Source organism: Protopterus annectens, chromosome 11.part0 (genome assembly GCF_019279795.1).
Source record: "Protopterus annectens isolate FY-2018-M chromosome 11.part0, PAN1.0, whole genome shotgun sequence".
Lineage (NCBI taxonomy): Eukaryota > Metazoa > Chordata > Ceratodontiformes > Protopteridae > Protopterus > Protopterus annectens.
In genome coordinates, this window is record NC_056745.1 from 454,832,787 (window position 1) to 454,849,212 (window position 16,426).

The following is a 16,426-nucleotide window of genomic DNA, read 5'->3' on the forward strand; positions in this document are numbered from 1 at the left end:
GGCAAATGTGTCTCCTGCAAAATTGGTGTTTTCTAATATACTTCAATACTCCTTCCTTTTTGTCTGTGCCTGTAAGGCCATTTATGTTCCAAGATAATATGGATAGCACAGCCATTATTCCCACCTGTTAAACTTGACAGGTTTTTGAATGCATCTTTACAACGTTTGTGTTACATACACACACTAAAGTTGGCAGGCTGATCTCTTGTAGTTTTCTTATCTCCTTTTAAACCTATGACACATTTTTCAAGGATTTTTGTTTTAATGAAAACCTTCCAACAGCAACAAAAAAAATACATTTTGAAAATATCCTCATTCCATTTTAATATGGAACAAACACAACTATATATTTTCAAAAAATTAAGTTTAGCTCTCCAGATGGGAACAGTTGTCCCAAATTGACAGCTACACCCACAGGCATCACCTCACCTAAAATTAAGGTTATCCATTGCTAAAGTGCATGCTACAACTTGTGTTCCCACTTAACACTGATTGCTGTATGTTCTTTTCTTGTCCCTCTTCCAGTCCCAGATATGAAAAACAGCTTGTATGATTTCAGAAAACATTGATGTTTCTCCTTGAGAAAAAGTGCACAGGCTGTCTTTTTAAATAAAGTTAAATATACATTGTACTTTTAAATGCATTAAATTATTAAGGCTGCTAATGAGGCTGCTGTCTTATTCACTTTCCATAATTTGCTGTTGTGCCTTTAAATTTTGCATTTTCCTTGGCAAAGAATGCTCAGAACTCGATTAATTGCTTGCACTTGCAAGACAGATCAACTCTATAGAAATATGCTCTGCAGTGAATCTGTAATTTCAGCCAGAACAGAACGTACAGCTTTTTTCAGCTCCAGACTTTGACTTCCACTAAGCATTTGCTAATGGGGGAAAAAAAGCTAATAAATATCTTTATAGTTGTAAGAAATTTTGTATTTTTCATGTCTTTCTTCATTTTCTTATTTTTGAAGCCTGCTTTTTTACAAAAAAAAAAAAAAACTTGTAGCTTAAGCCAAAGGCATTAATCTAGACTTTTACCCTTGTAAAAATAAGAGGATAACTTAATTCTAGATATTCATAATCTGTCCAATTTCCACCCCACCTCCAATCCACCAGCCTAAGATCACATCATATTAATTAGCATTGTTATTCCTCTTTCGGCTTTTCCCGGTTAGGGGTCGCCACAGCGGAACTCCCGGCCGCTAATTATTGGCAGTAGATTTTTACGTTGCCGAGGTGCCAGCTCAATGCCCAACCTTCAACGAAGGCACGTGCATTCTACGCATGTATTTCGAATGCCACTCTACCATATGAATTAGCATTAATCTTCCTTTTGTCCAGCCTTTCTTCTTTTCTTATAGTAAGGTCTATATTTCTTGCAACTAAAAAAAAAAAAAAAAATGCATGCGTATTTTAATAACTTTAATACACACAGCAGTCACTGAAAATGCTTCCCCATATTTAAAATATGGCTATGTGCTACACAAAGCTGCTTTGCTGTGTATAACATGGTTTATATCATGAAATGTATATATATACTAAGAATATAAGAATAAAAATTGTTCTTGGTTACTTTTACCCCTTTTTAGTAGTGTCCTTTAATGCATAAAATGGGGGTATATACTTTACAGTCCAACAAGTTTAACAAAGTCAACAAAAGTCCATTCTTCTTCAGCCACTTTTTCTTTCAAAACCATATTTTACAAATATGTTTGATGCATTGTATTTTCTCATTTATTCGCTAATTCTAGTGTTGCTGGTTTTCTTCCTGTTCATGTCTGTCTTCCAACACCAGACTCTGGTTATTACACAAGGTACTCCTGTCTATCAAGCATTTTCCTTTGGACCATTGGAAAAGGTTTCACCTGCAGAGTTTCTCTTTGAACTTTATTGTGAGAAAAATTTGACAGAAATCTCCTTTTGCTTGCTGGCTAACTTTTTGTTGGATAAAATTTATTTCCTCTGTTGCCTATTTTGCATCAGAAAATTACTTTGGTCCTCCAGGAAAAAAATAAAAAAACTCTTGATACCTGAGTACAGCAGCTTGAATCTCTCGCCTGCCTCTCAGCATTCCCTGATTGCTGGGATATATGTGTTGCTCTTCTGCGTGGTGTACAATGAATAATCATCATTCTGCTGTATACAGTTTTTAATACTTTGCACTTCTGCACAGTTTTGTCTGGATCAACTCTTTCTGCTGGTATGATTGCATCTTTGCTAATACAGGTCTTCACTGTTTTCTCATGGTCGAATTTAGTGTGTACCTAAGGTGTGCCCTATCAGTTAAATCCCGCTGTGGAACACCGGTCCATTTGCTTATTTGTGCTATCGTAAAATTAATAGTTTTTCTTCCATTTACTCTGGTACAGCAAAAAATGTCAGGTTTTCTTTGCATGCTCTGTCTTCTTAATGATTTTTTGAAAATGCTCTTCTTTTGATGCCTCATACTCCGCCAGCTTTTTCTTCATTTCAACGTCTGATTTTTGCATTTTTCAGTTAATCTTAACAGTTAGTTAAAGCTTCTTCTGTTAATCCTAGACTTATGCTATTTGAGTTGATAAATTCCTTCATTGTTTTATTTTAATCGTATCCGACTACATTTGATTTTTTTTCCCTCTAAATTACTGGAAGCTGTCTCTTGAACCAGAGCTGAAGCTTAAACCGCTTTTTGCTGAACAGGTGCAGAATCCTTCCCACACAGTGTTTTCCCCCTTTTCTGGTTGATTTTCTTTCAGGTTTTCCAGATTTTCTTTGCTGGCATCTCGTCACTTTACTTACTAGTCAGTAACTGAATTTTACCTAAAACAGTTTGATATTTTTTTCAGTTTGTTTTCACACTGGGAAAGGTGAAGTTTAGTTGATCATTGTGCATCCATCTTCGAAATCCAGAAGACACTGCATTTTAAGCATCCATTTAAAGGTGTTGATGTGGTGCAGAGCCATATTTTTGGTGCAAGACTACAGTAGGATAATTAAGCTTGTTAGGGACATTAGCTCAGCAAGTTGTTACTAGTGCTTTGGCTTTCCACAACCTGAAAAAAGGTACTTAATCATTTAGGTCAGTTTTGTGGTTGTGTTTAATTCTGGAAATTCTAAGGAGTTAGACCAAAATATTTGCTTTTCTTATGTTTTTATGCTTTGCTTTTTAAGATACTTGGTATACTGTAAGTGTTTAAAAGATAGCTTGGTGTTTTTTAACATCCTTTTGATTTGCCACTTTTTTGTTATTGTTTGTTGGAGAATCATCATGGCGTCTAACTTTTTTTTTTTTTTTTAAGGGTCAGACAGCCTTTGATGTAGCAGATGAAGATATTCTTGGGTACCTAGAAGAATTACAAAAGAAACAAAATGTAGTAAGTATTCAAATTTATATTTAAAGCAAATTTGTTAGGTGCACCATAGAAGTAAATGTCAGCAAAAACTGATACATCTTTTAGGTAGCACTCATTTTAGGTAGCACTCATTTTGTTATATGTATATGTATATATATATATATATATATATATATATATATATATATATATATAATTATTATTATTTTTTTTTTAATTTGGGGGTACATTTAAACATGCCTATATTGCAGAAAGTCTCTCTGAATTACTTGACCTTGAAATTGTTCTGCTGACTCAATTAGTAAATTTGAAATGCTGAATATGTCAATAAATGGGAACTCTCTTGATCGTTTGCATGGCAAAACAGCTCAAATAATTTAAGGACAGTTTCATGATTAATACTGCATGAGATAGTTGTGTAATTTGCCGAACAGTGTTTTTCCCTCTGTTGTGAACTGGACTTTTTATTTATTTTTTTCCTGGGTGTGTTGCCTTATGAAAGCAAGCCTTGAAGGTTGCAATTAGATTGTGAAGGCTACTTTGGACTATGTGCCTCACTTCAGAATAACAAGGATTAGTCCAGGTAAAAATCACTTTAACTAGAAGATGTAGGAGGCTCTGTGTTGCTCTCTGATACCCTCTCTCTGGGAGGAATAAAGATGCCTTGTTGATGCTTCAAGTAGTTTATTCAGTTAAGTAGGTAGATGGGCAAGTGTTGTTTGGCTTGGGTAACCCAACAGTTTGGAATACTGCAACAGTAATTGTTTGGTTACACAGCTGTACTTTTTCATTAATAAACATTTCAGCTTTTACTACAGGCTTGAAAACATTTATTGTACTAATTGCAATAGGGTAACACCACAGCATCTTCAAAATCTGTAGCAGTTCTAGTCACAAGTAAGGGTACATTTTTATCATATTTCAAAATCTTTTTGTATGCAGTTTTTGCTTCAGACTCTGTATTTAAATCTCCTTTGCACTGCCATTCCTCCTCAAGCAGCACTTGTTTAAATGTCAACACATGCTAATATAATCTAAAACCAAGAAAATGTTAACAGGCATCTAAAATATTTTCATTTGAGTCTATTTAAAATAAAACCCTTCACCCAAAATGTTATTGACCATTTAAAAAAATAACTGCTATCACCAAAAAAGTTCCTAATTTGATTCATACTGTTCATAGTAGTTTCTTACATAGTTGTCATGTATTCAGTGTGTTAACTCTCTTTTTCTACTGCGTCTATAGACATTTATTTAAACTCCGTAAAGCCCCCTTTCATCATCTTTCTGTTTTGGTAGTTTTTAAAAATTCACTCTTGGTACAAGTCAAGTACTATCCTAACCTAATTACACATGGTTAAACCCTGCCATTTGGAAGCAATTTGTTCAACTAGAATAGGAAGTCAGCCAGAGGAGGAAACATGCTTATGTGAAAATTGACTTTTAGGGCTTACTGGGTAAAGAGCACAGGTATCCTGTTGCTTACCCCCACTTACCAGTACTCTCTTATGCAGATGTTCTTCCTCATCACTGGTGTAGTGTTCATTACCACTGGGAAATTCTGCTAAGGATAACCAAATGTCTGGCCAGTATAGCAAAGCCTTTACATCTTTCAAATGCCGTACGTCAGATGTATGTGCTACTCCAAGGTATAAGGTACATGTCTACTCCACTGAACTTTTTTGCTGTCAGTCCGAATGCTACCTTGAATTAGGTCTGCAAGATGTAGGCTGAGTTGGTTTGGCTATTGCGCCTGCTAAAGATAAGTGCCACTTGTGGTCTCTTCTTTCCTTTTTTTTTTTCCTTTTAGTTTACCTTTCCCATGTCATCCAGGAAGGAGAAATGTGAGTGTGGGAAGCAGATTCCTCAAAAAGGTAGACAAGAGTAGTGCCTTTTTTGTTTGAGGGCTTTGCATGGCCATATTCAGAGAGATATATTAGGTGTTTGTCCCCAAGACTCTCCACAGTCATCTGTCATCACTTTACATTTACTTAGCTGGCATCTAAAACTATTAGCCCCAGAGTACCATGACCTCTGATTCCACCCACCCTTGTTGTTCAGTCTTCGCTTATGAAAAAAAGCCAAAAAGGCGCACACTGACTCTCCTGCTGTCCAGCCTCCTGCGGACATCTTTGTCAACTTGAATGAAGAGCCCGAGAACCGTTTGGTGCCTAAGTCAACTTCCTCTCTCGACCAGTTGGAGGTCAACATGGGGCTGATTACCCGCACATCCGCCGAGGCTGTTCCAATGTCTTCTGCAAATGTGAAGGGGGAAATTATGGCTGATTGTGTAAGAGCGGCCCAAGGAGATTCCACAAACTCTTGATAAGGAAATGGTGTCTGGTACCCTCATTTAATCTACACATGGGTCTGAACCTCTTAGCTTTGTTGAACATCAGCTTTTTTTTAATAAAAAGAAGCAGACCAGGCATATTGCCCCTGCTGCTAATGATCCATACAAGGAATGGCAGGATTTTACTCTGGCTTTTCAATGGCCTTATGACCTTAAAGCCCCCTCAAGTATTGTCTGTTACTACTCTGTTCCCTGATTGTCTAATCCTTCCAGACTTCCTAGGGAATCTCATTGCTCTGAATAAGAGTAGGATTTAGACTCTAGTCTGGTGAGGACTCACTGGAGTACTCTTCTGAAATCCACTCTCCTTGTTTTGTGGTATGAAGAAGAGGATTGCTTTTTCCTGATTCCCCTGTGGAGGAATTTTCTTTTGGGGATGTTGTGGTTCATATGATGAAACACTAAGTGGGATTGTTACCATAGTTCTGGCATTCAGAAGAGGTACTGTGAACTCTTGCAAATAGATTCTCCTAGACCTTCTGCTGTCCCTCCAATTGTTGATGTCCTTTTGGACACTTTCTCTTCGGCTTCTCAGGCCTATGACTCCCAGCATCTGCCCTTAAAAAGCCTGACAGGGTCTGTAAAGTTCCTGAAGCTGAAAGGAATTTTGTATAAATGTCCTTCCTCTAATCTGGCTGTTTATCAGTAGCCACTAAAATATCTAAATTGCTATTCTCTAAGTTTTTACTTTCTGATAAGGACAGTTATGCTATGGAAAGATGTAGAAAAACTGTACATTTCTGCTGCCTAGCTTTCAGGATCATTAACTACAAGACTCATTTGAATTGGTATGTTCTGGCTGTTTTTTCTAAGCTTAAGGGAAGTTTGACTGATGTGCCAAAGATTTATGCCATTTCCGTTTGAGTTCTGACTCTCAAGTGGCTTGTCATTCTATTAAATTTAGCTATGATGCTGCTGATGTCTCTTCTCTGGCTGCTGCTTCTAGGTCTGTGTGAGGAGGTACTCTTGGTTGCATGTGCATACTCTTCCTGAGGACATCAAGGCTAAATTACTGGATTCTCCTTTGGAAAATCAGTCTCTGTTTGGTACAGCAGCTGCTGAGCAGTTTAAGACCATACAAGACATGGGTAAAGTTGTGCAGGATCTGAAACAAATCTTTCTCCTTTTCCTAAATTTCAGAGAAATTATCCACCTAAGCCTTCCTTTGTCTGTAGATGACCTAGAGAGCATTTTATAGGTAAATGGGCTTCCAAGAGAGTTTTTCCTAGCCTTCTAAGGATACTAAGGGTCAAAAGCCTACTTTCCCTGACAAATCAGCTTCCATTTGACATTCATCTGCTTCTGTCCCTTGGCTAGATTAATCTGTCCCTCCTGTTGACACTGTCTTTCCCTATCTGGCTTCAAATCACCACAGATTCTTGGGTGCTATCCAAAATGGTTATTTAGTGGTTTGGAAGTCCCATTAGCCCCCCCCCTCCCATTCTCAGGTCTTCCTCAACCCCCCTCCTTTGTCAGCTGCCTCATTTTTCTTTAGTTCTTTAGGATGTTCTGGTATAGGGGACCATCCAGCTTGTTCCCCCTTCACTTCAGGGCAGGGGTTTTTATTCCAGGATATTTGTTCAGAAGGAAGATGGGGTCTTGGAGGCCCATTCTAGATCTCTCTCCTCAACGCTTTTCTAAAAGTTCTCTCCTTCAGGATGTTGTCTCTCCAGATGCTGTTTTCTTTGTTGGCTTCCCCAAGCTTTTCTTGAATCCTTGGATGTCAAATGTTCTTATTCATCCTCTCTTTTGGAAGTTTTTATGTTTGTTTTCTTCTTTGCATTATCAGATGTGATGTTGTCCTGTCTCAACTTCATTCTTACTAGGTTGAGTTCTGATCCGATCCTCATCAGCCTTTATATTCAAGCTCGAGGTCTTCTGCCAGCCCGCAGCTAAACCCTATCCCAGCATGCACTCGAACCTTTCCCAGAGCTCGTTTGCCACTAAACAAGAATGGGTGCTTATCTGCTAGCTCTGGCTAAGTATTACCTTTATTTCTTGTTCACTCTTTAGAAAAGTGACCTTTTTTTTTTTTTTTACTATTTAATCTTATATTGTCATTACTTGTGCAAGTCTCTTTCCGCTTCTGTGGCTGTTTTTTACTATTGACCGCCGTCTTTCGTTTTGGCCTTGTCCCTTTTCCAGCTTCCTTTTAACTGTTAAATAGCCCATTTAAGTTGGAGGGCTCTTATTCTTTCCTTGTATTTCTTTCCTGATGCCTTTTAAATACAGTTCATTTTAGTTAGGGAACTGTTTTCTTCTCAGCCTGTTTAAGTTAGAGGACATTTTCTAAACTTTTTCTGTCTCCCAGGCATAGCCCATTTAAGTTAGATGGCTGTACCTCCCCCTATTTCCTCTTTCTAGTTGAGGGTCTAGCTTCAGAAGAAAAAAAAAGTTTTCTGTTTTTTCTGTCCAGTTTGTTTCCTGTTTTTTTTTTTTTTTCTGTGGGGACTGGAGACCAGTTCTGGATTTCAGCAACCAGTATTAAGATATGTGGTCCCACGAAGAAGCTGAGATGCATATCAGTGTCCTGGAGATGAGAGCAGTCCTCCTAGAGTTGCAGGCCTTTCAAGACGTTCTTCCATCCAGGACAGTTGCCATTCAGAAGGACAGTGTCATTGGTCTGGTACATGAACAAATGGGTGAACCACCTCGTACCCGCTTTGTCAAGAACTAAGAGTGTGGCATTGGGCGATGTCTTCCAATCTCTCTTGAATAACAACGCACATTCAGAGGAAATCCAATGTGATTGCAGACAAACTAAGTAGGTCCATTCTGATGCCTCACAAATGGTCTCTGTGTCAAGGTGACAGAGAAAATTTTCCATTGGTGGGTCAGCCATACTGCAACCTACTCTCTTTTTCCCTCAACAAGTTTATCATGTTCTTTGCCCTGATCCCTTCAATGGGGGTGTTACTGAGAGATGCTCTAATATACAATTGACCCTCAGGCCTCCTTTGTACTTGTCCACCATTACCTCTCATTCCCAAATTTCTACAGAAAGCAGTTTGGTTGAAGAGCACAGTTATCCTCATTGCAACATTATGGCCTTGTTGGATTTGGTTCCTTTTCCTCTGAACGCACCATCATCCACCCTGGATTCTGGCCAACTCCAGACCTTCTGTCTCACCTGATGAGTATGACTCACCCAGACTTAACAGGCCTCAAACTAACCACATGTTTTCTCCAATTTCATTATTTGCTAGACAGCCCAGGTGCTCCTGTCTGGTCCATCATATCTTCTCAAAAAGCTTCTACTAGAAAGGTTTGCAAGAGTAAATGGAAAAGATTTGTTTTCTGGGCCCTTAGCAAAGTTCTGGATCCTTTTTCAGCACCGGTGCTATCTGTCCTCGAATTTTTAGGTTCAGCTCTCAATGAAGAGGCTAGCTTCACAACTGTTAAAGTTCAGTTGGCTGCCATTTCTAATTTCCACCTGGGTGAAAAACTCTACCCGAGCCCCTTCTAAATTATGCAAGGCTTTTTTCATGAGAACTTTTTTGCTTAGACCACCTAAAAGATCCTACTTCTTCTTGGGATTTAACTGTCATGGTTTAGGCTTTAACACATTCCCCCTTTGAACCTTCAGCCAAAGCAGATCTTAAATTTGTTTTAGAATACCATTTTCTGGTTGCTGTCACATCAGCTAGATAAGTTTCTGAACTCCAGGCTCTATCTTCTAAACCTCCTTACCTTGTTTTTTTTTACAAAGACAGGGTGTCGTTGAGAAAAAAATCCATCCTAAGGTTGCTTCTGATTCCAACATAAACCAGGTCATTAATCTGCCAGTTTTCTTTCCCAGTTTTTCAAATAAGGGGAGTATATGCTATACCTTTTTGATATGCATAGACAACTTCATTTTTACCTTCATAAACGCTAAAACTTCAGGAAATCTGACAAGTTATCCATTTCCTTTCCTCCTAACGGACTGAGCAAACCAGTAGCCAAAGTTACGTTGGCCAAATGGTTAACTGAATGTATCTCCATTGTTTATGGTAAGAAAGTTTTATCATTCCATGAGGTCTGTGGAAGTTTCTTCAGCCTTTTGGCCAAGGGCTTCCTTAGATGACATTTGTGCTAGTACATCTTGCTCTAATTCTTATACCTACATTGCTCATTACAAATTAGATATGATTTCCAGGAACAGAGTGGCCTTTGGCTCAAGCGTGTTCTGGAATATCCTTCCATGGGGTCTCCCAAGGTTACAGTAGCAGGGACTATGTCCCATCAGTTGAGGAATGAGTGAAAAGGACAATACTGGATAAAATTCTCATCACAACATTCAGTCTGTGTTGTCCATTTTGATTTTTCCTCAACTTTCTGCCCCCCCCCCCTTATGCTTCTGGAAAGATCTAAGAGTTTTACAGTAACCTCTGTTCCTTGTTGAGCTCCAGTTTTCTTTTTCCTTTATTAATTTATATAATAAGTTGTCCCTTGATATGTACGGGTGGCAAACTTGATCTGAGGTATGTTAGGTTGGCGGGATGTTAGTGGTAAAGGGAGGAGCTCGAGAGTTATGGATATGATGATGTGGTAGAAGCAGCAGAGTCTGGTTCGAGTATTGGATCCAAACCCATCAGTTGAGGAAGAATGAAAATGGACAGCACAGATGGAACACTATCGTGAGTGCATAACTTTTTTTTTTTTTTAAGTTTAGATTTAAGTTATGAACTTGGTTGTAAATTATATGTTTATCTTGAATGTTGTAATTTTTGAGAATGTAAGTAGATGTCACTGAAGCTGTCTGGAAGGATACCTGCTATCCTAGTTTTGTTGTGTTTAATAAGAATCCAGTCTAAGCTTCATTGCCTACCAGTGTGTTTGTGGACTCTACTGATGTAATTAACTGGGTAAAGCCAAGTTGGTTTACGGAATCAGACTGGATATGGCTATGGATAAGCTGCCTGTCTGTGTTTTACAGTGGATATAAAAAGTGTACACACCCTTATTAAAATGCCAAGTTTTTGTGGTATAGAAAAATGAGACCACAATAATTAATTTCAAAACTTTTCCCATCTTTCATGTCATCTATAACCTGTACATTTCAATTGAAAAACAAATCTGTTAGGGGGAAAAATATAAAAAATAAACGTACATTAAACTGGATAAGTGTGCACACCCTTAAACTAATACTTTGTTGAAGCAGCTTTTGATTGAATTGCAGCATTCCGTCTTCTTGGGTAGGTGTCTATCATCATAGCTGGGCCATTCCAAAACTTTAATTTTCTTCTGGTGAAGCCATTCTTTTGTTGTCTTGAATGTATGCTTGGGGTCATTGTTGTGTTGAAAGGTGAAATTCCTCTTCATCTTTCTAGCAGACGCCTGAAGGTTGTGGGCCAAAAGTGACTGGTATTTGGAACTGTCCTTAGTTCCACCTTGACTAAAGCCCCAGTTCCAGCTGAAGAAAAGCAACCCCAAAGCATGATACTGCCACCACCATGCTTCACCGTGGGGATGTTGTTCTTTTGGTGATGCGAAGTGTTGTTTTTGCTCCAAATGTACCTTTTGGAATTGTGGCTAAAAAGGTCAACCTTGATCTCATCAGACCATAACACATTTTCCCACAAGCTTTTGGGAGACTTGATGTATTGTTTTGCAAATTTTAGCCGAGCCTGGATGTCTTTTGTGTAAGAAAAGGCTTGAGAATACAGGAGATTGTTGTTACATGTAGTACACAACCAGTACTTGCCAGAAATTCCTGCAACTCCTTCATTGTTGCTGTAGGTCTCTTGGCAGCCTCCCTGACCAGTTTTAATCTTGTCTTTTCATCGATTTTGGAGGGACGTCCAGTTCTTTGCAACATCACTTTTGTCCCATATTTTCTCCACTTTTTGATGACTGTCTTCACTGGGTTCCATGGTATATCCAATGCTCTGGAAATTTTTTTGTACCCTTCTCCTGACTGATACCTTTCTACAATGAGATCCCTTTGATGCTTTGTAAGCGCTCTGCGAGCCATGGCTTTTGCTGTAGCAGGCAACTGAGCAAGTGTCAGGAAAATCCTAATAGAACAGCTGAACTTTATTTGCGGTTAATCAGAGTCTCTTTAATTGATGGGCATGTGTGTACCCAAGAAGACTGAATGCTGTAATTAAATGAAAAGGTGCTTCAACAAAGTATTAGTTTAAGGGTGTGCACACTTTTATGCAACCAGCTTATTGTACATTTTTTTTATTTTTTTTTCTATTTATTCCCCTAACAGATTTGTTTTTCAATTGAATTGTACAGGTTATAGGTCACATTAAAGGTGGGAAAAGTTTTGAAATGATTTATTGTGGTCTCATTTTTTATATCACAAAAAACTGGCATTTTAACAGGGGTATGTACACTTTTTATATCCACAGTAGGTTTCTTAGTATTAGAACCTTTCATTGTATTTTATTGTCTGCTTCTAGTAGATGAGTATTAGAACCAGCACTTGTCTTGATTGTGGAAAATGGATTCCACATTGGGACTATCATACCCTTTGTTTGTTTTACTTGGGCCCAGAGCACGATGTATGTAACTGTCCCCATTGTACTATCTGACATAGGGAAAAATCTCTTGCTCAGCTTTCAGAAAAGGAAAGAGGCTGCCAAGGAATCTTCATGCCCAATGACATCTGCCAGTGCTTCTAATTTTGAACCCTCTTGTAAGCATAGGGAAAGGCATACAAAATATTCAAGCATGGCAGATGATACAGCTTTACCATCAGCTTAGTCCCCAGGTATGATAAAGCCTGGAAAGAGTGACAGAAAAAATAGAACACAAAATGTAATTTCAACTTTCCTGGATTGTCAAAGGACAGGAGATGCTTTTACATTCCCTTCCAGTAACCACAGTTAAACAACTGTTGAGCACCCTTTGGAGTCTGATGCACCTTCTAATCTCTCCATGTCTGCAGGAGCCAAAGGATAAGGGTTGTGTGGGTTTCGGGTGTCTCTGCAGACCTCAACTTTAGATTCTCATGTTTGATCTTCTGATGCGGAGGGGTGTAATACCAGCATCTTTTGCGATCTTGACATTTGGCTATGCCCAAACCATGGCTGTCCGCAGCCTTGCCTTGGTATTCTGACCCATCATCCAGATCCAAACCTATTGCCAAATCAAAAAGGCTTCTACCTGGCTTGCTGCACCTTAGGCCTTCTGGTTCTCAACCCCAACAGGCCTACCAACAAGACCTAATTAGAGTGGCTGAGGACCTAATTCAAATTGCAACTTCCACACAGCACAGTCCAACTAGACTTCTACTACCACAGAATCCCTCTCTGGGAAAAGGAGAGACCCCCCCCCCCCACCAATCCAGACTACTCTGATTCTTTTCAGATGATTAGTTGGCTTATGTAGACCAAATTTCTACTGACTCATGCTGAGATTGATATCCATGCCTCAGTCTCCCGACATGAGGACTTCACTTTTGGTGGAACACCCCATAAAGTGAGGGAATATTTCCACTGGGAATGTCAGGAATATTCTCAGTCCAAGAAGCAGGTCAGAGAAGTTTTGGAATTCCCTGTGCATAAACCTTTGGTCATTCCCCCTTGTGCCATTAGTAGTGGATGATATCCTATTGGACATTTCCGTGCAGCCTATCTCCCAACCATTTGCTTCTAGGAAACCAGACCACTTCTGTAGGATGTTGGATTCCCACAAACTCCTGCTTAAGAATCCTACTGCTGATCCTGAAGTGGTGACTCAGAGTCCTAAGTTAGGTAATGGCAGCACTTCTAAGAATTCTTTGCCAAATGACAGAGGAGAGGATCCTTGACAGATTTGGCAAAAACATCTATATATCTGCCAACCTGGCTGTGAGAGCTCTCATTTGCCAGTTTTATTAAGTACCAGGTAAAGCTACTAGACCAAATGAAGTTAAAAATGTGGGGACAGGGAACAGGCCACTCTAAAAAGAATTGCTGAATATCTGCAACTTTGTTTCCGAAGTTGCTAAGCATTCTTTACATTGCGACCTTGATGCTTTGAAAGCATGAAGTAGGAAAGCTGCCTTAGGATCCATCACCTGCACATTTGCTTGGTTAAAGGAGCAACCCCTTACAGAGCATGTTAAGTCTGAGATCATGAATGTTTATCTAGACAAAGACTTTTTGTGTGGACTCAAGGTGGAAATCTGTTTTCAAACAGCTGGAGGAAAAGGCTTTATCTGTGCAGGCTGTCAAGGACTTTCTGCATATTCAACCACAGATGTTTAGCAGAAATTATCCTACTAAGATGTTCTTTGTGTCAGTCATCACTTGTGGGTTATCCCTGCTGGGTAGCCCTCTGCCAGCCCGAATACCAGAGTAAAGGTTTCCCTCCTGCATCGGCTGTTCTGTGAGTGTGGCTGCCATCAGTCATCACGGCTGTAAAGGGAGACAGCCGACACCATTAGATCAGTCTTTCTTGCCGTGGAGCCCAAAGCAGAAGCAGTTTTGCGAGTGCGTCAGTCAGCCGTTGCCAGAGTGTGGACAACCATCTAAAGCTAAGTAACCCATTGGGGAATCTTTTCTTGTCTTAAACCAATGTCAGAAAAAGTTAATAACTGTCTCAGTTGTGGAAAGCAAATCCCACACAGAGACTTCATCCTTACTGCGTCACTTGTTTAGGCCCAGACCATTACGTTCCAGGGTGTCGGTTCTGTGCCCTCTTTAATGCTCGTACTATTAGAAGAGCTGATATTGTAGCAAGGCATTTTAATCGGTCTTTCCAGCAATGAGCAGTGGTGTCTGTCTCTCAGGCAGTTTGACTCACCTAGGAAGAAAAAGGACAAGGATAAGGATAGGCCTCTAAAAGTTAGGCCATCTCACGACTCCAGACTACAGTCAACTTTTACTCAAAGCAAGGCTATAGCTGAAGTCAGTGAGGTGCCTTCACAGCCCCTGACGATATCCGACGAACCATTGCAGGCCTCTACCGAGAACCATTCGGAGTCTGGTACACCACCAGATCAGCCTCCTCCAGCCAGGATGCCACTTTCTCCTCATGTAGTTGGGTCCGGAGCCGCTTTGCAGGCACTGACTTCTGCTGAGATCCCACCCACATCCGAAGTCCGAATTGAACCAGTGACAGTGCCGCCAGTCAAATTGACTCTGTATAAGGCTTCTGAACCAGCTAGGCCCAAGCCAAAATCTACCCCTCAAAAAGGTCCCTTCCCAGGGTCCCAGCCTCCAACCTATTAGTAGCCAGCCTGTCCCTCAGTCACAGCAGCTGCTCAGGATGGCAGAAGACCTCATTACTGTGATCAGGGGTAACCAGCCCCACCCTCCTACACCAGCCAAAAGAAAGAGAGAACCTCCCCAGAGGTCCGCACTGACCAGGAATAGTGGATTCTGTTTTAGAGGACTCGGGACGTGGAGGACCAGCCCTTAGCAGCTTTTGAGAACTCTGATGCTGATAACCCCATCCCCATCTGCCCCCCCAAAGGTTCCTTTTGGAAATATCCTCAATCCAACAGTGGGAGAGGACTAAAAAATAAGTTGGGGTATGGCATTTTTTATAAGAATTTTTTATAAGAATATGTGTATTTGTATATGTGTGTATATACAAGTTAGAACATTGTATTTTACTTAGTAAAAATGTTATATATTGAATGTTGATGCAGTTAATCATATGACCTTGGCTGCAGGTCATGTGATGTGTGGTGGGTGTATTTAAATCTGAAACTAACTGCACCTTGTGTTAATCATTGAAAAAGGGAGTTGTCCCGAAAGCTTTGTGTTGGATAAAGGTGTTCTGCTTTTTACTCAACTGTGTTTGTGTGTTTTTGAGGCCCAGGACTACCCCAGTATAAAAAGAGACTAAGGGAATTTCTTGATTTGCCTCAACATAAGCCTCTATCCATTCCCCCCTATCCTCGATATTGTAGAGGATGTTTTCCTAGAATCTGCCCTCTCTCCAGATTCCCTCCAGCGCCCAGAAAGCTGGACAGATAATACTGGGTGCAAGACTCTCACAAATTCTTTTTAAAAACCCTACTGCAGACCCTGAAGTAATTACTCAAGACCCTAAGGGAGCTAGGGCTCGCTCTTCTAAAAAAAAAAAAAAAAAAAAAAAAAAAAAAACTCATCCCAGCTGATAAGGAAAACGGAGCATTAGACAGGATGGGTAAAAAGGTTTACACCTCCGCTACTTTAGCTGTTAGAGCACTAAATTGCCAATTTCACAAGATAAAATTTCAGCAGAATGTGCTGGAACTGATTAAACCGAAAATATCTGCTATGCTTGACAGTAGCACTACCAGAGAATTAACAGACCTCATACAGTCTAGCTCTCTGGTAGCAAAGCACTCTTTGCACTGTGGTTTTGATGCCTTAAAAGCCTCTACCAGGGCTGCAGCTACAGGGTCAGTTTTCAGAAGGCGTGCCTGGTTAAGGAAGCAACCGTTGCCTGATTTGGTAAAATCCAAACTGTTAGATGCATCTCTAGATAAGGAGCATTTTTTTAGCGCCAAGGAGGTCATGAAGAAAATGGAAGACCAAGCCAAATCCATGCAGACTGTCAAGGATTTTTTTACAGGTGCAACCACCCAGGTACAGCAGAAACTTCCCTACTAAGCACTGGTCCTTTCCCTCTCAAGCAAAGCCAGTGCAGAGAAAGGGACGCATGGACAGAAACCCTAGGCCGCAGGCACGCAGCCAACAAAGAACTAAGCAGTGGTCCACTGCCGCTCCTAGGCAGGGGGGGTTCTAAGCCCACTACCTTCTCTGGGGACTCACAATGACTCACTACCCCCCATCTGCCCCCCCCCCCCCAGGTCCCCAGACAAGCTAGGA

The 16,426-nt window shown here is 40.2% G+C and overlaps 1 protein-coding gene across 3 annotated transcripts in view; it reads left to right on the top strand.

Annotated features, from left to right (window-relative positions):
• PPP1R12A (protein phosphatase 1 regulatory subunit 12A) overlaps positions 1 to 16,426 on the top strand; it is a 2,492,399-nt gene that overhangs the window by 539,349 nt on the left and 1,936,624 nt on the right. For all 3 annotated transcript variants that reach the window (XM_044087956.1, XM_044087957.1, XM_044087958.1), the window contains exon 6: positions 3,278 to 3,352. In XM_044087956.1, the coding sequence (XP_043943891.1) occupies positions 3,278 to 3,352 (75 nt within the window). The remainder of the gene's footprint in view (positions 1 to 3,277; positions 3,353 to 16,426) is intronic.